Genomic DNA, 25152 nt, shown 5'->3' on the forward strand with positions numbered 1-25152 from the left:
CTAACAATGAACTAGCAGAAAGAGAAATCAGGAAAGCAATTCCATTCACAGTTGCATCAAAAAGAATAAAATACCTAGGAATAAACCTAACCAAGGAAGTGAAAGACCTGTACCCTGAAAACTACAAGATACTCTTTAGAGAAATTAAAGAGGACACTAATAAATGGAAATTCATGACATGCTCTTGGCTAGGAAGAATTAATATTGTCAAAATGGCCATCCTGCCTAAAACATTCTGCAGATTCAATGCAATCCCTATCAAAATACCTACAGCATTCTTCAATGAACTAGATAGAGCAAATAGTTCTAAAATTAATATGGAATGACAAAAGTCCCCGAATAGCCAAAGCAATCCTGAGAAGGAAGAATAAAGCAGGGGGAAATACACTTCAAGCTCTACTACAAAGCCACAGTAATCAAGACAATTTGGTATTGGCACAAGAACAGACCCACAGACCAGTGGAACAGAATAGACAGCCCAGATATAAACCCAAGCATATATGGTCAATTAATATACGAAAAAGGAGCCATGGATATAAAATGGGGAAATGACAGCCTCTTCAACAGCTGGTGTTGGCAAAACTGGGCAGCTACATATAAGAGAATGAAATTGGATTATTGTCTAACTCATACAGTAAAGTAAACTCAAAATGGATCAAAGGCCTGAATGGAAGTCATGAAACCATAAAACTCTTAGAAAACAATATAGGTAAAAATCTCTTGGACATAAACACGAGCAACTTCTTCATGAACATATCTCCCCAGGCAAGGGAAACAAAAACAAAAATGAACAAGTGGGACTATATCGAAGTAAAAATTTCTGTATAGCAAGGACACCATCAGTAGAACAAAAAGACATCCTGCAGTATGGGACAATATATTCATAAATGACGTGTCTGATAAGGGGTTGACATCCAAATTATATAAAGAGCTCACACACCTCAACAAACAAAAAGGAAATAATCCAATTAAAAAATGGGCAGAGGAGCTGAACAGACAGTTCTCCAAAGAAGAAATTCAGATGGCCGACAGACACATGAAAAGATGCTCCACATCGCTAGTTATCAGAGAAATGCAAATTAAAACCACAATGAGATATCACCTCACACCAGTAAGGATGGCTACCATCCAAAAGACAAACAACAACAAATGTTGGCGAGGTTGTGGAGAAAGGGGAACCCTCCTACACTGCTGGTGGGAATGTAAATTAGTTCAACCATTGTGGAAAGCACTATGGAGGTTCCCAAAATGCTCAAAACAGACTTACCATTTGACCCAGGAATTCCACTCCTGGGAATTTACCCTAAGAATGCAGGAGCCCAGTTTGAAAAATATATATGCACCCCTATGTTTATCGCAGCACTATTTACAATAGCCAAGAAATGGAAGCATCCTAAGTGTCCATCAGTGGATGAATTGATATAGAAGATGTGATACATATTCACGATGGAATATTTGTCAGCCATAAGAAGAAAATAAATCCTACCATTTGCAACAACATGGTTGAACCTAGCATATTACACTCAGTGAAATAGCCAGGCCGAGAAAGACAAGTACCAAATGATTTCACTCATATGTGGAGTATAAGAACAAAGAAAACTGAGGGAACAAAACAGCAGCAGACTCACAGAACCCAAGAATGGACTAACAGTTACCAAAGGGAAAGGGACTGGGGAGGATGGGTGGGAAGGGAGGGATAAGGGGGAAAAAGGGGCATTACAATTAGTACACATAATGTAGTGCATGAGGACACGGCAAAGGCAGTATATACAGAGAAGACAAGTAATGATTCTATAGCATCTTAGTAAGCTGATGGACCATGACTGTAATGGGGTATGTTGGGGGGACTTGATAATAGGGGGAGTCTAGTAACCATTTAGCATAATGTTGTTTAAGAAATTGTTCATTAACGATATCAAAATGAAAAAAAAAGAGAAAAGAACAAAAAAAAATGGTTAATAAAACCGCAGAAGAGCAAAGTTTTGAAAATTCTAAGAGGAAATGGCTTTCAGTTTCTGTTCTACATACTGTCCAAATACCAATCAAGTATGAGGATGTAATAAAGACAACTTCAGATAAGCAGGTCTAAAAGTTTGTTTCTGAGGTATCCTTATTGGAAAGCTATGAGAGAATGTGTTAAACAAGAGAGAAGGGAAGATAAAAGATCTGGAAAGCAAGAGAGTTGCAAAGTGAAGTTCCAGCATTATGAATGAAGGAGATAACAAGGCTGCAGCTTGGTAGACAGCTTAGAAAACATCTGGTGAAATTAAAGCAGCAGGTGGAGGTCTCCTACAGAGTTGAGAGCAAGAGCTATTGCTGTGAAAAACAAAATGATAATGATATTGGTTACCTTATGCATAGGCATAGGACGAATGAATTGGAATAAATAGGAAAATGCCAATTGGTTTATAGAAAACTAGACAAATGACAATCTAAGGCAATCGTTAACTCCAGAAAAAAAAGGACTATTCAAAGAAAGAGGCAAACTTTTTTGTAGGTATTACAATGTACATACTAAATGTAAGTTTTGGCATAATGTTGAAAGGTTGGTGGGAAGGGAAGCTGTATTGTTAGAGGAATTAAATAAAATTGTATATGGAAATTTCCAGAACCATGATCAATAAATGACCATCCTTTTCCTTGTTAAAGAAAAAAAAAAGCATACCTTTTATGTTATATAAAAGAAGTGTTAAGTTAGAGTCTATTTTACTAGTAGGAGAGAAACCAGAATTTAGCAAAGAATATTGGGAGTTTTTGTGGTGGGAGATGATCAGAAAGAGGTTAAGGTCAAACGAAGAGATGCATAATATTTTGAGGACCGAATGTGAAGTATTGTGTTGATATGGCAGGGAGGCATATCTGACATCTGAGATGGGGGAGGGACAGAGGGCTATGAGAGCTGACTGGATCCAAGTAAATACTAGGATGTGGACTTGTTAGTAGGTCAGGAAGCACCTGTCTCTGGAGGGGGTGGGGTAGGCTGGGGGGGTGTTTTCTTTGTTTTTAGCATGCGCACTGATTTTTACATGTGGCTTTTCCATCTTTTTGTCAGTGGTGCTCATCATGGCATGCTGAAAAGCAATTGTATGTATTCTGTAATGTATATTTGTGTACTTTGACTAAAACATCATTCTCTTAGTGAATTTAGTAATACCCTAATTGTTCAGAAAATAAGATATCATTACTGTTTTCATATAGGACTGTCCTGTAGTTGTTAGTTTTGAAACCATCAGATTAATGGTGCATTGGTAAATTTTACCTGATAAAGCTGTCTTAACTGTATTTTTCATTTCCTGTTCTGTTCTGTCTCCCTTTAGAGTGGTAGTATGTTCACTTTACTACTGCACTGCAGCCTACTTACTTTAATATATCCTGGGAACAGAGTTCATAGGTGTGTTCAGAAAGAAATCTGAATATGTAGGGTTTTTATGTAAACAGAATCAAAGGTTTACTTTGATCTAGTATAGCTGTTTGCTTATTTCAGTTGAATGAAAATATTCCCTGAGGTAACTTAAATTGAGTTGACTTTTTTAGTTTGCTTTATTGCTAGTTTGTTTTTTTTAAATTGTGGAATATTGGCTATAAATTTAATGCTTTGGTCTTTTATCCGTGTTTATTATGAGATAGTCTTCAGTGCCTTGAGCTGCTCTTAAGGTTTTAAAAAAACCTTTTTCCTCCCTATTTAAAAGGCTTTTTTTTCTTGGTATTTTCATTTATTCTTGCAGATCTTTTGAAATCTTTAATACCGATCACATTTTCATATTTGTATCTTAATTTAAAGCTTGATGTTTTTAGTAATTTAATGGTTTCTGTACTTCTCAGTAATGGTCTGAAGAACTAGGGATTATTTATTAATCATTTGGGAGTGCCCAACTAATATATATGTTTCTATGCAGTCTTAAGTGTAATGTTTAATATTCATCAGTAACTCAAATGAAAAAATAAAAAGTCTACTTGTTAGAGCTACTGATGTCATCAAGTTCTAGGTGTCAGTATATCTACATGATAAAATTAGATTTTAAAATGGAAATTTGGAAACCACAGTGAGATGCCATTTTGCACCCATTTAGGATGACTATTATAAAAAAGAAGAAACAAGAAAATAGCAAGTGTTGACAAGGATGTGGAGAAATTGGCACTGCTGTGTGCTACTGGTTGGAATGTAAAAGCATGCAGCTGCTATGGAAAACAGTATAGTGATTCCTCAGAAATAGATTTCTGTATAATCTAGTTCCACCTCTGAGTATATAAATAAAATAATTCAAAGTAGGGTCTTGAAGAGATATTTTTATATCCATGTTCAGAGCATTAGTCACAATAGTCAAAAGGTGAAAGTAATCTAAATATCTTTCAATGGCTATATGGATAAATAAAAGATGGCATATATATACACAATGGAATATTACTTAGACATATTAAAAAGAAAGGAAAGTCTGACACATGCTGAAACACAGATGAACCTTGAAGACATGCTAAGTCAAACCAGTTATAAAAGAACAAATGTTGTGTAATTAACTTATTTATATGAGGTACCTAGAGTAATCAAATTCCTACAAGGTGAAGAATGGTGGTTGCTAGGGGTTGGGGGAAAGGAACACAGATAATTATTTAATGAATATAGATTGTTAGTTTTGGAAGAGGAAAAAGTTCTAGAGCTGTGCCCATGGTGATGGTTACACAACATTGTGAATGTATTTATTAATGTCACTGAACTGTACACTTATATAAAACGATATATTTTGTATTTTATCATGATTAAAAAAATTTTTTTTAATGAGATTTGAACAAATGGAACAAAAGTTGAGTAAGGAGAATGCAAGGCATTATTGCCTTTAATTAAATCTATTTGTGATGTCACAGTACATTAAAAGAAACCTCAATTATATATAGGCTGTTGTAAGTTTGGCAGAATATGATACAGAATTTTCTTATTGGCTAATAAATTGAATATAAGATAGTAAAGTATTTTCTGCTTTCTCCCTTCCTTTTCAGAAGGCCTGATATTATGTGTAATAAGAAATCAAAAAAAGAAGAAAACATATCTCATTATGGTTAGGTGGTCAGACCCATGCTTGTGGGTGTCAATATTGGTTACATTGCTGTGTGGTAAATGTAAAAGGAGGTGAAGAATTTGGATAGAATTCAGATGGCTCTTAAAAGTATTTTTGGAGGATTGGAAAAATAAGGCCTATTAATCCAAGTTACAGTACCTGAGTTCATTAAGTTTGAGGAATGAAAGTTTAATGGTTGCTCTAGTAAGAGTCTTCATTGTCTTTTGAGTGATATTTTATAGGCAGCCCCGGCTCACAAAGGTGTAGTATTTCAAAACTTTATTTCTTAGTCTGTTGATAAGAAGAAATAACCAAGTCATGAATATACAGCTGCAGAGGTATATAACATGGTATATATTGCAAAAAAAAATTGGAAATAATGTTCTATTGAATCAGTGTTCTGGAACTCCATGAACTTCAGCAGCTCCTGGGAAAACTATGCTCTGTAAAATCCATAAACACCACGTATAAGATACTCTTATCAGGTCTTGAGTTTATCTGATGGAGGGTGGAAGAAGAGAAAGACTTTAATAACCATATGGCAGGGAGTCACAGTAGTCAAGTTAATTAGAAATTTAGAGTACTTTCCTTCTGATCTATTGTAACAGTGATCTCCAGTATCACCTTCGTCCCCTCTTCTTATGTGCTATGTGTATTATGTGACATTTCCATGGTGTTTAAGAAAGCCCCCTTTGAGATTGGTCCTACAGAACAGAGTGCTTTGCTGAGGGGTAATTGCTTTTTCTAAGCTTCATTTAGTTGGCCCTGGTTAGTTGTCTGCCTTCTAGCCTGGCATGTTGGGAAAGAAAAGATAGCAACAACACGATTCAGAAATTGCAATAGTTTCTTTAGTATCTCTAGGTCAGTTGCCTGAATCTTAGTTGTTGTCCACCTTGATTTAATGTGTCATGGAATGGCTTAGAGTGGTATGCATTCATTCTATTCCTTAGGACTTCATTCTAATTTTTCTGACAGCCCTGAATTGGTAGGGCTTGAATTTACCAGGATAGTATAATGAACCCTTTTTTACTCACTATCAAGCTCCTTTATTGAACGTGGCTAACCTCATCTGTATCCACTGTCTCTTCTTCTCTATTATTTTGAAGCAAATCTCAGTGTATTATTTCATCTGTAAATATGAAATGTATGTATTTTTTAATAGACTTCCCAGATGATTCAAAGCCTTTCTTTGAATCGATATTACATGTACATAATAAAAACTGAAGTGGCAAAAAGGACATGCAGTGAAAAGTAAATCTTTTTCATTGCTCCCAGTATTCTGTTAGTCTCTTCTAAGGCAAAGAAGCGTACAAATTCTTTATGTATGTACAGATATTGAATGTATATGCAAATACATATATAGTTCTCCTTTTTTTGCTAAACATTGTAATATCTATTGTAAAGTACATATTTTTATGAATATCTTTTTTCATATAACAGTGTTATCTTGGGAATCAGGCCACAACAGAATAATTGTTTTTATTCTTGCTAAACACATGTTGATCTGTTTATCAGTGTGTGTTTAACCACTGCCATTTAGATAGATGATGTTGAGGTTATTTCTAATACTGTGTTTCTTTACACATTGTTGTGTGAATGTTCTTTTATCTGAGTTGCCTAATTCTAGGTCCTCTGAATAAAGGTATAGAATAGATTACAAACAAAATTTTAAGAAAATGGATGAAATGGTTTGAATCTCCAATATTTCAATTTATGATTTTCTCTTACACATTAAACATCAGATCTTGATTTGTGTGATAAGCTGATTTCTTACCAAGCCAAATCAACTTAGGAATATGGTAGGTAGTTAACAAGAAACATTGAGGAAGTTGAAGGAAGCGTATATTTATGTCTTTTATCTGATGGGTGGTGTATTTCCTGTTCCTTTTATTATACTAGCTATGTGACCTTGGGCCAGTAACTTAGTCCCTCTGAGTTTTAGTTTTCTTTAAAGGCAAATTGGCAAGATAGTAATATGATTAAATAAAATACTGCAAATAAAACATTTATTAAACCATTGCATATTAACTTCAAAATACCATATTGTGATGACAATCTTTTGTTTTTGAGTTAAAGAATTCATATTTGATTTATTAAAGTAGTAGGAGATAGGCCACCCTGTTCGCATGATAGAGATTTTTAAATTGTGGAGATTGGAAATATTTTGAAATTAATTCAAACCAACTAACATTTATCGAACACCAACTCTATATGTCCTGGACACTTTGTTTCGGAACTAGTGTGAAAGACTGATGTTATACACTGACAATGACAATCTAATGTTAATGTCATGTCATGAATGCTAACTAGAAGAATATAGAAGCTTCTGTGAGAACACTGAATGCCCACCTCTGCCTGGAGGGTGAGTGGTGGTGTGTACGTGTCCTGGAAAAAGCTTCAGCAAGAAGGTATTGCATCACTTTTATCTGAATGTAAAGAAGTCTGCTAAGTGTTCAGGAGTGGATGTGGAAAAGGAAAAGGACATTAAAGAGAATATCAGGCAAAGGAGTATCTGGCTTATATACTTAAATTTTACTTGATTTTTTTTCCTGAGGCAATTCTTGAGGTTTAGGTTTAAGGAATATGATGACTATGTTTATGTGATATATATTTTATTTCCCTGTCATGCTGAAGCGAAATTTGTATGACTGTCATTGATTCATAATTGATAATTTGGTGATAGAATGCTTTACTTTTGCACAATAGGTACAGTTTAAGGATCTGTACTTTCTCTTTTGGGGGAAAATGGTTGGCATGGTTTCTAGAGCATATCGTGGCCATTATAGCTGCTTAGTTAATATTTATTGATTAAATGAATGCACTTAATCCTTTATTCCCAGCCTTTTATGCACTACTCAAAATAGCTGAAGCACTAATTAATTAAAATGGAGATATTGAATATGGTTTTTTTCTTTAAGGGTGAAAAATCTTAATGTAATTTAATTATTATTACAAGTTATAGGCTTGACCCTTAAAAGTTTTCCTCATGAGATTAAAATCAAAAAAGTTTTTTGTAGTTAATACATCGTCTTTCTTCTTTTCTTTGCAGGTATGGCCTCACAAGTCTTGGTCTACCCACCGTATGTTTATCAAACTCAGTCAAGTGCCTTTTGTAGTGTGAAGAAACTCAAAGTAGAGCCAAGCAGTTGTGTATTCCAGGAAAGAAACTATCCACGAACCTATGTGAATGGTAGAAACATTGGAAATTCTCATCTTCTCACGAAGGGTAGTGCTTTTCAGACAAAGATACCATTTAACAGACCTCGAAGACATAGCTTCTCATTGCAGACAAGTGCTGTTGTTTTAAAAAGCACTGCGGGTGCTACAAAGGTCATAGCAGCTCAGACACAGCAAGCTCTAGTAGAGGCACCTCAGATTGGGACTTGGAGAACCAGGTTAAATTTCCTAGAAGGCCCCCAGCGATGTGGATTGAAGCGCAAGAGTGAGGAATTGGATAATCATAGCAGCGCAATGCAGATTGTAGATGAATTGTCCATAATTCCTGCAATGTTGCAAACCAACATGGGGAACCCAGTGACAGTTGTGACAGCTAGCACAGGAACAAAACAGAATTGTACCACGGGAGAGGGTGACTATCAGTTAGTACAGCATGAAGTCTTGTGCTCCATGAAAAATACTTACGAAGTTCTTGATTTCCTTGGTCGTGGCACGTTTGGCCAGGTAGTCAAATGCTGGAAAAGAGGGACAAATGAAATTGTAGCAATCAAAATTTTGAAGAATCACCCTTCTTATGCACGTCAAGGTCAAATAGAAGTGAGCATATTAGCGAGGCTCAGTACTGAAAATGCTGATGAATATAACTTTGTACGAGCTTATGAATGTTTTCAGCACCGTAACCATACTTGTTTAGTCTTTGAGATGCTGGAACAAAACTTGTATGACTTCCTGAAACAAAATAAATTCAGTCCCCTGCCACTAAAAGTAATTCGACCCATTCTTCAACAAGTGGCCACTGCATTAAAAAAATTGAAAAGTCTTGGATTAATTCATGCTGACCTCAAACCAGAGAATATTATGTTGGTGGATCCTGTTCGACAGCCATACAGGGTCAAAGTAATAGACTTTGGGTCGGCCAGTCACGTATCAAAGACTGTTTGCTCAACGTATCTGCAGTCTCGGTACTACAGGTAAGTGACAATTACTTTTTGGTCATTTAATGTTGAATTTCTGCTAAATGACATAATTTTGTGTGTGTATATGGTGAAACAGATTGTGGATTAAAAAAATCAAGACGAGATGAGATCAGGTTTGAGGTTTTAAAAAGAGCTCCAAAATTTAGGCATAAAATGTGCCCAAGCCAAATAGAAATCTCTCCTGCAAAGTTCCATGCCAAACACATTTGTTATTTGTTAGTAGAATACCTGAAGGAATGATAGGCGATTGATGATCAAAAGAAGTCTTTAAATGTTGGGAAGGGGTATAGTAATTTTTGTATACATCTTTGGGCATTTCAGCACTTAGAGAACTAATTTATTAAAGATATAATAAGATGTAAATGTACATTTTGAAATTATATGTAAGAATTCAAAAAGTTGTTCTGATTAATGATTTTAAGAGTCAAACATATCCAAGGCTGCCATAAATGTTCAGGCCACTTTTTCATAATAAGTTTTATTATGTTCTTTCCATTTTTAGGCTATAGATAATGCTGTTTTGGGTTTGGTGCTATGGGTGGAATTTAAAGAAGATAATTTCCATATAAATATAAAGTGCTACAGTGTCTTAATTAATACAGTGCTAGCCTGGAGTACAATAAATAGGCTTAAAGTCTAGATAATAATTACCAAGATCCAAAATTTCTTCAGTATGTAAATGTTTTGGAATTTGTAGTTGTATAATTTTGAGAAATTTTCATTTCAGCCAGAATGAATTTAGGGTCTTGATATGTATTCCAGAACCCCCATGAGCCTCAACAAAGTAAGCAAATACACGGTCTGCCAGTGTTGGCCAGTTAAAATAAGTTAGTAAATAGATGAATACATGCAATTTATTTTAGGAAATTGCTGGAACATGAGATTATAAATTGAGGCCCACAGTGAACTAAGTCAGGTAGAGAAAGACAAATACCAAATGATTTCCCTCATTTGTGGAGTAAAACAACAAAGCAAAACAAAGGAACAAAACAACAGCAGACTCACAGACTCCAAGAAGGGAATAGTAGTTACCAAAGAGGAGGGGTGGGGGATGGCGGGCAAGGGGGAGGGAGAAGGGGATTGAGGGCTGTAAGGATTAGTATACATGGTGGGGGGATCATGTGGAAGACAGTGTAGCACAGAGAAGACAGGTAGTGACTCTGGCATCTTACTACACTGATGGACAGTGACTGCAATGGGGTGTGTGTGGGACATGATAATATGGGTGAATGTAGTAACTACATTGCTTTGCTTTTTTTTTTTCAATTTATTTACTTATTTATTTATTTTATTAAGGTATTATTGATATACACTCTTACGAAGGTTTCATATGAAAAAACAATCTGTTTACTATATTTACCCATATTATCAAGTCCCCACCCATACCCCATTGCAGTCACTGTCCATCAGTGTAGTAAGATGCCACAGATTCACTATTTGCCTTCTCTGGGCTACACTGTCTTCCCGTGACCCCTCACACCATGTTACCAAACATAATACTCCTCAATCCCCTTCTCCCTCCCTCCCTACCCGTCCTCCCACATCTCTCCCTCTCACACCCCTCCCCTTTGGTAACCAGTAGTCCCTTCTTGGATTGGAATCTGTGAGTCTGCTGCTATTTTGTTCTTTCTTGTTGTTACACTACACAAATGAGGGAAGTCATTTGGCACTTGTCTTTCTCCACCCGGCTTATTTCACTGAGCATAATATCCTCCAGCTTCATCCATGTTGTTGCAAATGGTAGGATTTGTTTCTTTCTTATGGCTGAATAGTATTCCATTGTGTATATGTGCCACATCTTTATCCATTCATCTACTGATGGACACTTAGATTGCTTCCACATCTTGGCTATTGTAAATAGTGCTGCAATAAACATAGGGGTGCATATGTCTTTTTGAATCTGAGAACTTGTATTCTTTGGGTAAATTCCAAGGAGTGGGATTTCCGGGTCAAATGGTATTTCTATTTTTAGTTTTTTGAGGAACCTCTATATTGCTTTCCACAATGGTTGAACTAATTTACATTCCCACCAGCAGTGTAGGAGGGTTCCCCTTTCTCCATATCCTCACCAGCATTTGTTGTTCTTAGTCTTTTCGATGCCAGCCATTCTTACTGGTGTGAGGTGATATCTCATTGTGGTTTTAATTTGCATTTCCCTTATGATTAGTGATGTGGAGCATCTTTCCACATGCCTATTGGCCATCTGTATTTCTTCTTTGGAGAATTGTCTCTTCATATCCTCTGCCCATTTGTTAATCAGGTTATTTGCTTTTTGGATGTCGAGGCATGTAAGTTTTTTATGTATTTTGGATGTTAACCTCTTGTCGGATATGTCATTTACAAATATATTCTCCTATACTGTAGGATGCCTTTTTGTTCTGTTGATGGTGTCCTTTGCCATACAGAAATTTTTTAGTTTGATGTAGTACCATGAGTTCATTTTTGCTTTTGTTTCCCTTGCTCGAGGAGATGCGTTCAGGAAGAAGTTGCTCATGCTTATATTCAGGAGATTTTTGCCTATGTTGTCTTCTAAGAGTTTTATGGTTTCATGACTTACATTCAGGTCTGTGATCTATTGCGAGTTTTCTTTTATGTATGGGGTTAAACAATGATCCAGTTTCATTCTCTTGCATGCAGCTGTCCAGTTTTGCCGACACCAGCTGTTGAGGAGGCTGTCATTTCCCCATTGTATATCCATGGCTCCTTTAGCATATATTAATTGACCATATATGGTTGGGTTTATATCAGGGCTCTCTTTTCTGTCCCGCTGGTTTGTGGGTCTCTTCTTGTACCAGTACCAAATTGTCTTGATTACTGTGGTTTTGTAGTAGAGCTTGAAATGGGGAGCATTATCTCCCCGCTTGATTCTTCCTTCTCAGGATTTCTTTGGCTATTCGGAGTCTTTTGTGGTTCCACATGAATTTTAGAACGATTTTTTTCTGGTTTGTTGAAGAATGTTGTTAGTATTTTGATAAGAATTGCATTGAATCTGTAGATTGCTTTAGGCAGGATGGTCATTTTGACAATATTAATTCTTCCTATCCATGAGCACAGGATGTGTTTCCATTTTTTGGTATCCTCTTTAATTTCTCTCATGAGTGTCTTGTAGTTTTCAGAGTATAGGTCTTTTCACTTCCTTGGTTAGGTTTATTTCTCGGTATTTTATTCTTTTTGATGCAACTGTGAATGGAATTGTTTTCCTGATTTCTCTTTCTGCTAGTTCATTGCTAGTGTATAGGAATGCCACAGATTTCTGCATTATTAATTTTGTATCCTGCAACTTTGCTGAATTCAGATATTAGATCTAGTAGTTTTGGAGTGGATTCTTTAGGGTTTTTTATGTACAATATCATGTCATCTGCCAACAGGGACTGTTTAACTTCTTTCTTGCCAATGTGGATGCCTTTTGTTTCTTTGTGTTGTCTGATTTCCGTGGCTAGGATCGTCAGTTCTGTGTTTAATAGAAGTGGGGCAAGTGGGTATCCTTGTCTTGTTCCTGATCTTAAAGGAAAAGCTTTCAGCTTGTTGCTCTTAAGTATAATGTTAGCTGTGGGTTTGTCATATATGGCCTTTATTATGTCGAGGTACTTGCCCTCTATACCCATTTTGTTGAGAGTTTTCATCATGAAAGGATGTTGGATTTTGTCAAATGCTTTTTCAGCGTGTATGGAGATGATAGTGTGTTTTTTGTCCTTCCTTTTGTTGATGTGGTGGATGAGGTTGATGGATTTTTGAATGTTGTACCATCTTTGCAGCCCTGAAATAAATCCTACTTGATCATGATGGATGAACTTTTTGATGTGTTTTTGAATTCGGTTTGCTAATGTTTTATTGAGTATTTTTGCGTCTATGTTCATCAGGGATATTGGTCTGTAATTCTCTTTTTTTGTGGTGTCTTTGCCTGGTTTTGGTATTAGAGTGATGGTGGTCTCATAGGATGAGTTTGGAAGTATTCCCTCTTCTTCTACTCTTTGGAAAACTAAGGAGGGATGGGTATTAGGTCTTCACTAAATGTATGATAAAATTCAGGGATAAAGCTAACTTGTGCAGCATTTTTGTTCTTAGGTATGTTTTTGATTACCAGTTCAATTTCGTTGCTGGTAATTGGTCTGTTCAGATTTTCTGTTTCTTTCTGGGTCAGTCTTGGAAGGTTGTATTTTTCTAGAAAGTTTTCCATTTCTTCTAGGTTATCCAGTTTGTTGGAATATAATTTTTCATAGTATTCTCTAATAATTCTTTGTATTTCTGTCATGTCTATAGTGATTTTTCCTTTCTCATTTCTGATTCTGTTTATGTGAGTAGACTTTTTTTTTCTTGCTAAGTCTGGCTAGGGGTTTATCTATTTTGTTTATTTTCTCAAAGACCCAGCTCTTGCTTTCATTGATTCTTTCTATTGTTTTATTTTTCTCAATTTTATTTATTTCTGCTCTTATCATTATTATGCTCTTATCATTATTCCCTCCTTCTACTGACTTTGGGCCTCATTTGTTCTTTTTTTTCTAGTTTTGTTAATTGTGAGTTTAGACTGCTAATATGGGATTGTTCTTCTTTCCTAAGGTAGGCTTGTATTGCAATATACTTTCTTCTTAGCACGGCCTTTGCTGTGTCCCACTGGCTTTGCAGTGTTCTATTGTTGTCATTTGTCTCCATATATTGCTTTATCTCTGTTTTTATTTGGTCATTGATCCATTGATTGTTTAGGAGCATGGTGTTAAGACTCCATGTGTTTGTGGGGTTTTACATTTTCTTTGCGTAATTTATTTCTAGTTTCATACCTTTGTGGTCTGAGGAACTGGTCGGTACAGTTTCAATGTTTTTGAATTTACCGTGGCTCTTTTTGTGTCCTAGTATATGATCTATTCCTGAAAATGTTCCATTTGCACTTGAGAAGAATGTATATTCTGTTGCTTTTGGGTGTAGAGTTCTGTAGATGTCTGTTAGGTCCATCTGTTCTAATGTGTTTTTCAGTGCCTCTGTGTCTTTACTTATTTTCTGTCTGGTTGATCTGTCCTTCAGAGTTAGTGGAGTGTTGAAGTCTCCTAGAATGAGTGCATTGCATTCTGTTTCCCCTTTTAATTCTGTTAGTATTTGTTTCACATATGTAGGTGCTTCTGTGTTGGGCGCATAGATATTTATAACCGTTATATCTTCTTGTTGGATTGACCCTTTTACTATTATGTAGTGTCCTTTGTCTCTTTTGACTTTCTTTGTTTTGAAGTCTATTTTGTCTGATACAAGTACTGCAACTCCTGCTTTTTTCTTCCTATTAGTTGCATGAAATACCTTTTCCCATACCTTCACTTTTAGTCTGTGTATGTGTTTGGGTTTAAAGTGAGTCTTTTGTAGGTAGCATATAGATGAGTCTTGTTTTTTCATCCATTTAGTGACTGTATGTCTTTTGATTGGTACATTGACCATTTACGTTTAGGGTGGTTATCGATATGTATGTACTTACTGCCATTGCAGGCTTTAGATTCGTGGTTATCAAAGGTTCCAGGTTAACTTCCTTACTATCTAAGAGTCTAACTTAACTGACTTAGTATGGTATTAGAGACAGAATCTAAAGGTTCTTTTTTTTTTCCCTCCTCCTTTTTCTTCCTCTTTCATTCTTTATATATTAGGTAACATATTCTGTCCCTTTGTCTATCTCTTGATTGACTTTGGGGTAGTTGATTTAATTTTGACTTTGCTTAGTAATTAACTGTTCTACTTTCTTTACTGTGGTTTTATTACCTCTGGTGACAGCTATTCAACCTTAGGAACACTTCCATCTATAGCGGTCCCTCCAAAATATACTACAGTGATGGTTTTTCGGAGGTAAATTCTCTCAGCTTTTGCTCATCTGGAAATTGTTTAATCCCTCCTTCAAATTTAAATGATAATCTTGCATGATAAAGTATTCTTTGTTTGAGGCCCTTCTGCTTCATTACATTAAATAACATCATGCCTCTCTCTTCTGGCCTGTAAGGTTTCTGCTGAGAAGTGTGATAGCCTGATGGGCTTTCTTTTGTATGTGATCTTATTTCTCTCTCTGGCTGCTTTTAATAATCTGTCCTTATTCTTGATCTTTGCCATTTTAATTACTATATGTCTTGGTGTTGTGTTCCTTGTGTCCCTTGTGTTGGGAGATCTGTGCACCTCCATGGCCTGAAAGACTGTCTCCTTCCCCAGATTGGGGAAGTTTTTAACAATTACCTCCTCAAAGACACTTTCTATCCTTTTTTCTCTCTCCTTTTCTGGTACCCCTATATTGTGAATAGTGTTCTGTTTGGATTGGTTACACAGTTCTCTGAATAAATTTCTTAAATTCTTAGAGACCCTTTTTTGTCTTTGTGCCTCAGCTTCTTTGTATTCCTTTTCTCTAATTTCTGTTTCATTTATCTTCTCCTCCACCATATCTAATGTGCTTTTAAAACTTTCCATTGTATGTTTCATTTCTGATACTGTGTTCCGTAATGATTGGATCTCTGACTGGAATTCATTCCTGAGTTCTTGAATATTTTTCTGTACCTCCATGAGCATCTTTATGATTCATATTTTGAAATCTCTTTCAGGAAGATTCATGAGGTCAATTTCTTTTGACTCTCTCTGATGTATGTATAATTTTGCTTTGAACCAGGTTCCTTTGATGCTTCATAGTTGTATGTGGTGCCCTCTAGTGCCCAGAAGCTCTGCTCTCTGGAGCTGCTCTGCCCCTGAAGCAATGTCAGGGGTCACAGGGGAGTGGTGTTCGTTCCTGGGGGGAGGAAAGAGGTGTTTCCTGCTTCCCAGCTGCTGTGCCTGTCTGCATTGCCAGAACCAGTGGGCTGAGCACACTGGTATAAGCCTCTGTGCTTTGTTTTCAGCTGCTATAGGCGAGGCTTCCCTCTGGCTGTCCTAGTGCCATTGCAGGGTTTGCCGGTTTGTGAGCCAGGTGTGGGCTGGCCGGGAGGAAGGCACAGCAGGCTGCATATCATGGTGGGGGGCCTTGGAGCTGTGTAGCCAGCCAGGGGATTGGAGTGCCTGAATGTTGTGTAAGTTCCCAACCTGCTGGGCAGAGTGCACCTGGACAATTTTGTCTACCTGTCATTTCTCCTGAGCAGTAAGCTCTGTGCAATCCTTGCCCTTTTAGCAGCCCTCTTGCTTTTAGGAAGTCTCTCAGACTGCCTGCCTTTCTTTTGTCCCAGAGCAGCTGGATATGGATCCCTGTTTCCAGAAGTGGCTGGAATCTCAGTTTCTGCAAGTATTCTGCTTATCTTAGTTTTCCAACCCCCCTAATCACTAGAGCACCATGTAATGTAATTTTGTGCTCCCACAGCAAATCTCCAGAGCTAGGTGTTCAGCAGTCCCAGGCCTCCATTCCCTCCCTGCTCCGTTTCTCTTCCTTCCGCCGGTGACCTGGGGTGGCGGAAGGGCTGGAGTCCTGCCGGGCCACAGCTTTGGTATGTTACCGTGTTCCATGAGTTTTATTCTTCTCTCCAGGTTTATGCAGTCTGGTGCATCCCTCTTTCCTGTTGGTCTTTCAGGATTAATTGTATTAATTATATTTTCGTATTCCGTTTTAGGAGGAAGCCTCTGTCTCACGTCTCACACCACCATCTTTATCTGGCCTTCTGAAAGTCTCCACATTATTTTTCATGTGAAACCTACATAAGAGTGTATATCAACACCTTAAGAAAAAAAAAAGTAAAAAAGAAAAAAAAAAGCATAGCTGGGGAAAAAAAAAAGTTGAGGCCCAGTAAGGGAAAGTTATTTTCTGTTATTGAATCTGCTTTTGCACTATACCTCTTAACTTCTCATCCTGATTAGCTTTTTAAAAATATATGCCTTAGTGCCCTGGAAAAAGCAAAGGAGAAATTAACTAGTATAAAAATCAACTTGATTTTATATCCTACCATTATTGTATCATCAGAAGGAATCCCACATTTACGTCACTTAGTGATAATGAAGTTTATTAAAATATGTATTTGAAATTAGGAATATAGCCTAATTTACCCTTTGGTATATTCCTGATTGTGTGAATTTTAGTATTAGAATGCTAAATATGATTCTTAAAGCATTTCAGATGGTTTGAAAGGTATTATAGTTGTGGGCAGGTAGTTAGTCTTACTTAATAACTCATAATTACACTTGTTTGATCTGTGCTTCTGATTAGCTTTCAGTTGAATTTTTCTGGAAAAATTATTTTAAAATCTTTCTAAACAGCATGAGAAGAATGGTTTTTTTTTTTTCCCCTGTGTGTTCTGTCTCAAGAACTTTCGGTAGTCAGCATGTTATATAAACTCCCAGGCTCCAGCTGCTTGGGCTCTATATTTAGTTCACTTGTTAGTAAATGACTTCATTTTATTTGGGTCCTGCATTATTCTGGATATTAGATTTAGCTTTGTGTGTTACCAGGACTCCTTTTCTTTATTTGAAATCTCTTGGAAGAGAGTAAAAAAAAAATCTGTCTTTATTTAATGCTTTAAAACATTATTAGACATTTATTAAATGTTTCAAGAGAGGAAAGAAAATTCTTTAAAAAGCAATCTGAAACACTATAAATATTTTATAATTGGTTTCTAGCATTAGGCCTTTGCAGCCTTTGCACAAATACTAGCCCTCTGTTAGGAATGAAAAAAAAGAAAAGCTATGAGTAATTGCTAAATACCATTAGTAGTTTCTGATTTGTTTTTATAAATAAATTGCAAGTAAATAATTTTTACGTGAATTTCAGATGCTGTACAATTGCTGTCTTACAGGTTCTGTGTTTATAGTAAAAAAAAGGTTATTGCTTGTAAACAAAGACTAGTTTTAAATTGTTTAAATTGGATTTATGGTAGTTAAATACAAGAGTTAGAAGAGTTAGTAAATATTAAGATAGGTGGGTGAAAATGTAGTGTAGTCATTCATCAGGTACTGTTTTAATATCTAGTGTAATTTTACATGAAAATAGCAGGTAAATTATTCTTTTCCAATGTTTGCAGTTCATATTTGGAACTTTTCCAATTCTGATTTAGGTTTTGACTAAGATTACTTATAAATCTGATAAGACAATAAGCAAAAGTATCTTACACTTGATTTTTCACTCTTTATTAAAAATATATTTGAAAAATGAAAGAGGAAGTGGAAACTTAACAAATTAAATGTTTTTGAGATAATCACAGTAGGAACACACCCACTCCAAGTTCCAATGTAGACTATTTGCTTTTAAACACAGGTTCATGTATTACTGTATTTCTTTGAACTATGCAACATAGAAATGTAGTAGGGATATCTTAAAATAGACGGGACAGTGGCCAAAAATTGTTGACTACTATAGATGGTGAGGCTGTCTAGCTCTTGCAGAGATATAAACCAGAAGTACATACTAAGGGCACTGATTTGCTCAAGGTCAGCATGTTCTAAATTCAGCTGCTTGAGTATGGTTTCTGTCAAGGACACGTACAGCTCTTGAATACATAAACGGTTTTAGTAGCAGAAGGTGGTATATTTATGAGATGTGGTGGCAACATTCAAGTCATGAATATTTTTCTTTCTTTTTTAATACAGAATTTCAGCTTGTGGTTGTGAATCATTTCAGAACGTAGAGACAGGAAAGTGGGCTGTAAAGTAACTTACATAACAGTTGTAATCTTTGCTACCTTACTGAGTAATTCAGCATTAATTGTTGAGGTGAAAAATGCTTTCTGTTTTGTGTATAATAATTGGCAGAATGGTATGTAATGGTAAATAATTTAGGCTCATCAGTTTTTGTTTAGGGCATTCTCACTCCCTCATGCCTTTTTAGACCCTGAATTATCAAAGATAAAGTTCCTGTACCAAAATTAAGGTACATAGAATGACTTATAAAATTAAAATTAAATTTTATATAGGATACTTTATAATAACAGAATACTATGTATATATAGCATCATTTCTTAAGTGCTTCTGTGTATATTTCCTAGTTTATTTTTCACTTATCCCTATGAATTAGTTAAGACAATTGATGGAATTCCTATTTAATAAGAAAACTGAGTCCCAAATTCACATCGCAAGTTTAACTCAACAATTTTTTTGAGCCCTTTTTGTTGCAGTTGCTGTCCATCAGCACAGCATAATAAGATGCTATAGAGTCACTACTTGTCTTCTCTGTGCTATACTGCCTTCCCTGTACTTTTGTCATTTAATGAAGGAGAAAAATAGTTTGTCTCAAGAAGTGCTAGGGTGCAGTGGTAACCCAGAGTATGTATTTCAGGGTTTCCAGGAAGAGATGACCCTTAAATGAGCCTCTAGAGTAGATAAAAACTTAGGATTGACTTAAAGAACCTGTTCTCTCTCACCAACTCCCCCTTACCTAAAAAAGCTCAGTATTGGCTGAAATTCCTGGCATTTTTTCCTCTGTATCATAAAGCAGTTATTTTTGTTTGGGAATCTTTTTAGACAGATATAAGGTTGTCAGCTAGGTTTACTTTTAAGTTTTAGCACAAGGTTTTAATGATGTGAATTTCAATGACATTCGCCCTGGCCACAGACAGATTACTACATATATCAGGTCTTCAACTAAAAACTTAGGCAGAGCTCATAAGGTTTTGTTTTGTTTTGTTTTTTAAACAGCTTTATTGAAATATAATCCACATCCATGAACTTTATCCATTTAAAGCATACAATCAGTGGTTTTTAGTATATTCACTGTTGTGCATCATTACCACAATCAATTTTAGAACATTGTCCTTAACTCCCAAAATATCCCCCCTCTTGCCATATTTTTCCCAAGTCTCCCCATCCTTGCAGCCCTTGGCAACCCAAAGTTTACTTTCTATCTCTAGATATGCATATGCATATTCTGAACATTTCATATAAACTCAGGCATAGAGTATAAAGTCCTTTTTGACTGGCTTTTTTCACTTAGCATAATGCTTTCAAGGTTCATCCATGTTATAGCATGTATTATTAGTACTTCATTTCTTTTTGTTGCCAAATACTATGCCGGTGTATGGATATACCACATTTTATGTATCCATTTATCAGTTGATGGAGACCTCTTTAAATTGTATCAGTGAAAAGATAGTGAATAGAAAACTGTAATACAGTCCATGATTAAGTTTTTCATTCAACGTATTTAGTGCCTGTAAAGTGTGAAGCATTGTTCTGGGTGCTTTATACATTACGGAGCAGAAATATAGACCTTACCATTATGGTGCTTATGATCTAATGTATAGACAGCCAAAAAGGTGAAGTACTCTGCTGGAAAATAAGAGGGAGAGAGAATAACAGGATGGATATATTTTGTTTTTGTTTTTGTTTTTTAACTTTTTACTTTGAAATAATTTTAGATACACAGAAGACGTTGAAAAATAATACAAAGAACTCCTGTGTACCCTTCAACCAGATTATCCAAATGTTTCAAAGTGAAACATTTTACCAAGTTAGTTTTATTATTTATTCTTTTTCTGTGTATACACACACACATACAATCTTTTTTCTACAATTGAGAGTAAGTTTCAGATGGGAAGCCTTTACTTCTAAATACTTAAGTGTGTATCTCCTTAACATAAGGACATTTCCCTTGTTGTAACCCCACTACAAAGATCAGATTCATCATCAGTTAATATCAGTTTAGTATTGATTTGATGAACTGTTTGACTTACTCAAAATACTATTTAATTTGAGGAAATTAAACTGAATTCAATACTAGTAGCTTGTTCACGGACTTTATTCAGATTTTGCCAGTTGGTGCACTGATAACCTTTTTCCTGCCCAGAATTCAATGGAAGACCACACACTGCAAAATTTTCTGTGTATGTCTCTGTAGTGTTCCTTTGATTTGGAGTAGTAGTACCTTAGCTCTTTCTTTGTCTTTCATGACCCTGACACTTGCAGAGAGTGCTGGCCAGTGATTTTTGTAGAATATTCCTCAGTTGGGTTTGTCTGTTGTTTGCAGGTTATGAGTTTTTGGAGTAACTTCACAGAATTACATTCTGTCCTCACATATTGAGAGGCACATGATGTTAATTTCTCCCATTACTGGTAAAGTTAACTTTGATGGCTTAGTTGAGGTGATAACTGCCAAATTTTCCACAGTGAGATTTATTTTCCTTTTTCTTTGGTAATTAGTGAGTATCATGAGAGATAACTTGAGATTATTCATGTACACTGTTTCTTATCTTATTTTCACAAACCAATTTTAGCATTGACTGATGAACATGGCCTTAAGTACAAGTGTGGGGTTGAGAAATTATGATTTTCTAATTCTATCATTCCTCGATAAGAAATTCTTCTATAAAGCACAGCTTTCCTTCACTTTGTTTCCATATGGACTCATATTCATGGATAATAATCTGTTTATTGTTATTGTTTGTTTTACTGTACATTCGTCCTACACTGTCCAGCAAGAGCTTCTTTAAGCTTGCTCCTGTGTCCCTTTGACATGGCCCTATCTTTCCTTGAGTGCTTACTTTCTGGCACCACAAGATATACCAGGCTTGCTTTGTACTTTTCCTGCCCCATCCTGATAATGTCCGTTTCTCTAAGGAGCTCTCTATTCTGGTTCCTTTGATTGGAGAATGCTATTTAGATAACAAAATCTGGATTCTAGTGCGAGATGTGTTCATTGGTACTGGGGTGTTAGTGCTTTTAGGCCCTTTGGATGGCAAAGCTAGAAAATACATTTGTGTGTGTGTAGTATGTGTAATTCTGTATCTATCTGTTTATATATTAAAACCCTGAATTCATCCAGATGCATCCTATTTTGACACCTGAGAGTTCATTCTATTCTTCCTTTATTTACAATCCCTTTTCTGACACTGAGAAACTTGGCTGTCGTTATCCACAATATGCTATTTATTTGTCCAATTGTAGAATACACTGAAAGTCGTTTTTGAATTGCTAACTCACACCACTGCTAATTTACCAACCAGAGTACAACATTTATTTGGAGTTTTTTTATTCTTTAACCTTAGGCTTGGAGAATGCAGTCAAAATACTGTGTTCCAAAGTTACTTAGGTTAATTCTTTCCCAAACCTCCTCTTTCCCCACCTTCAGTGTGATTGGGTTATTTATTTTAAATATGAGGAAGTTGTTTTCTTTGTATTCCATTTTAGGTACCACATGTCCTTATTTGTTTATTTGACTATATGAATCATTAATGTGGTTTTAAAAAATCAGAACTATACTAAAAGGTTATCTCAGAAGTGTCACACTTTTCCTTTCCATCCCCACCTCCCATCCTTTCTACCTCCTGACTACCCAACCCACTTCAATAACCATTATCATTCAGTTTTAGTTTATTCTTTGTGTGTGTGTCTGTGTGAGCAGTACAGAGGAGCAGGTAAGTGTCTATTATTCTCAAGTCCTCTTCTTACAGGAAAGGTAACATACTGTAGATACCTGTTTTCACTTGGCTATTTTCCTTCAACAGTGTTTCCCCAAAATTGCTTCATGTCAATTCATAGAGATTGTTTTCATTCTGTTTTACTGCTGAAGAATTCTTCATTGTGTGGATTACCATAGTTTATTCATATACTTTCCTAATTATTGACATAGTGTTTCACAAATACAAACAATTGCAAAGAATAACTTTATGCATATGTATTTTTGTATTGTTTGAGTTGTGTCTTCAAGGTAAATTTCCAGAAGTAGAATTATTTAGTTGAAAGGTAAATACAAATGTAGTTTTGTTAATATTGCCAAATTCCTCTCAGTGAGGACCGCACCAGTTTACATTCCCACCAACAGTGTATGATAGTGCCTGTTTTTTATGTAGCCTTGCCAACAGCCTTGTTTTTTATGTATCATTCTTTAAATATTTTGCCAATCAAATGATATATCCATGTAGTTCTAATTTGAATGTTTTTCTTATGAGTGAAGTTAACATCTCATGGTTAAGGGTCATTAAAAAATTCTGTGTGTGTGTGCGTGTAATGTGAATTGCCTGTTCATTTCTTTTGCCCATTTTTCTATCAAGAGTTTGGTCCTTTGTCCCTCGGTTTTTAAGATTTCCTTATATATAAGGAATATTAGCTCTCTGTGTTAGAAGTATGTTTAATGTTGTATTTTCTTTTTTGTTATTTATCTTTTGACTTAATGATGTTTTTTGCTTTGCAAAAATTGTTTTTTGTGTGGTCAATTTTACCAGTCCTTTCTGAGGATTTAAAGTCATAGCGAGAAGGCCTTTCCCTACACTGAGTTTAAAGAGGCATTCACCTTGTTTTCTTCTAATACTTAAAGAATTACATTTTTCATATTTAGATCTCTAATCCATTTTGAGTGTATTCTTGTAATTGGTGTAAGGTAGTTTACCAAGTAGTTAATCAGTTATAGGGACCTACTTTAGGGTGGGGAGATAGAGGAAAGCTCTAAGGACATTATATAGTAAACTAAGACCTGACATGAGTCCACCATACAGTGGTAGAATGACAGCCCTAGGCAAAGGAAAGGGCATGTGTAAGGCTCTGAGTTTGGGAATAGCTTGGTGTCAGGTAGAGTCTGAAAGCCTGTCCGAGTTAGGTGGGTAGAGGTATGACTGGAGGCTGGAGGGTAGCTACAATATAATTTATATTTTTATCACTCTGCCTGCTCTTTGGAAGGGGAAGGGGACAAGAATGGAATTAAGAGTACATTGGGAGAATATATTTGTAAATGACATATCCGACAAGGGGTTAACATCCAAAATATGTAAAGAACTTACACACCTCAGCACCCAAAAAGCAAATAACACGATTAACAAATGGGCAGAGGATATGAAGAGACGGTTCTCCAAAGAAGAAATTCAGATGGCCAACAGACACATGAAAAGATGCTCCAGATCACTATAATCATCAGGGAAATGCAAATTAAAACCACAGTGAGGTATCACCTCACACCAGTAAGGATGCCCAGCATCGAAAAGACTAAGAACAACAAATGTTGGCAAGAATGCGGAGAAAGGGGAACACTCCTACTGGTGGTGGGAATGTAAGCTAGTTCAACCATTGTGGAAAGCAATATGGAGGTTCCTCAAAAAACTAAACATAGAAATACCATTTGACCTTGGAATATACCCAAAGAATACAACCTCTCAGATTCAAAAAGACCTATGCACCCCTGTGTTCATCACAGCACTTTTTACAATAGCCAAAATATGGAAGCAACCTAAGTGTCCATCAGTAGATGAATGGATAAAGAAGATGTGGTACATATATAGAATGGAATACTATTCAGCCATAAGAAAGAAACAAATCCTACCATATGCAACAAACATGGATGGGGCTGGAGAACATTATGCTCAGTGAAATAAGCCAGGCAGAGAAAGACAAATGCCAAATGATTTCCCTCATTTGTGGAGTATAACAATGAGGCAAAACTGAAGGAACAAAATGGCAGCAGACTCACAGACTCCAAGAATGAACTAGTGGTCACCAAAGGGGAGGGGTGTGGGAGGGTGGGTGGGGAGGGAGGGAGAAGGGGACTGAGGGGTATTATGTTCAGTACACATGGTGTGGGGGATCACGGGGAGAACAGTGTATCACAGAGAAGGGACATAGTGGATCTCTGGCAACTTGCTGCACTGATAGACAGTGACTACATTGGGGTATGGGTGGGGACCTGATAATATGGGTAAATGTAGTAACCACATTGTTTTTTCATGTGAAACCTTCATAAGAGTGTATATCATTCATACTTTAATAAAATTTTTTTTAAAAAAGTAAGAGTACAAAATCATTAGTAAAGAGGCATCATGGTAACCCACAGAGAAAAGGTGGTGGCAATGGAAATAAATAGATGGATTTGACATACGCTTTAGTATTAATGTGGTTATTTTGCTATTTGTTAGGACTTAAATTTTTTTTTCCTGAGGGGTAGATGCTTTCTGTTAATGGTTGATGATATTTGTTGGTTTAAATTGTGAACTTAGAGAATTGTGACTTACATGACCTCAGTTTCTCATTTATCAGATATGAATGTCATGATTCAGATTATATTTCTATATATACTCATATATAAAATTTTTTAAGCTAAACAACACATT

The 25152-nt window shown here is 36.0% G+C and overlaps 1 protein-coding gene across 3 annotated transcripts in view; it reads left to right on the forward strand.

Annotated features, from left to right (window-relative positions):
- HIPK3 (homeodomain interacting protein kinase 3) overlaps positions 1-25152 on the forward strand; it is a 122198-nt gene that overhangs the window by 31588 nt on the left and 65458 nt on the right. For all 3 annotated transcript variants that reach the window (XM_036891924.2, XM_036891926.2, XM_036891925.2), the window contains exon 2: positions 8101-9199. In XM_036891924.2, coding sequence (XP_036747819.1) covers positions 8103-9199 — 1097 coding nt within the window. In that variant the 5' untranslated portion in view covers positions 8101-8102. The remainder of the gene's footprint in view (positions 1-8100; positions 9200-25152) is intronic.

This window comes from Manis pentadactyla, chromosome 9 (assembly GCF_030020395.1).
Source record: "Manis pentadactyla isolate mManPen7 chromosome 9, mManPen7.hap1, whole genome shotgun sequence".
NCBI classification, from domain to species: domain Eukaryota; kingdom Metazoa; phylum Chordata; class Mammalia; order Pholidota; family Manidae; genus Manis; species Manis pentadactyla.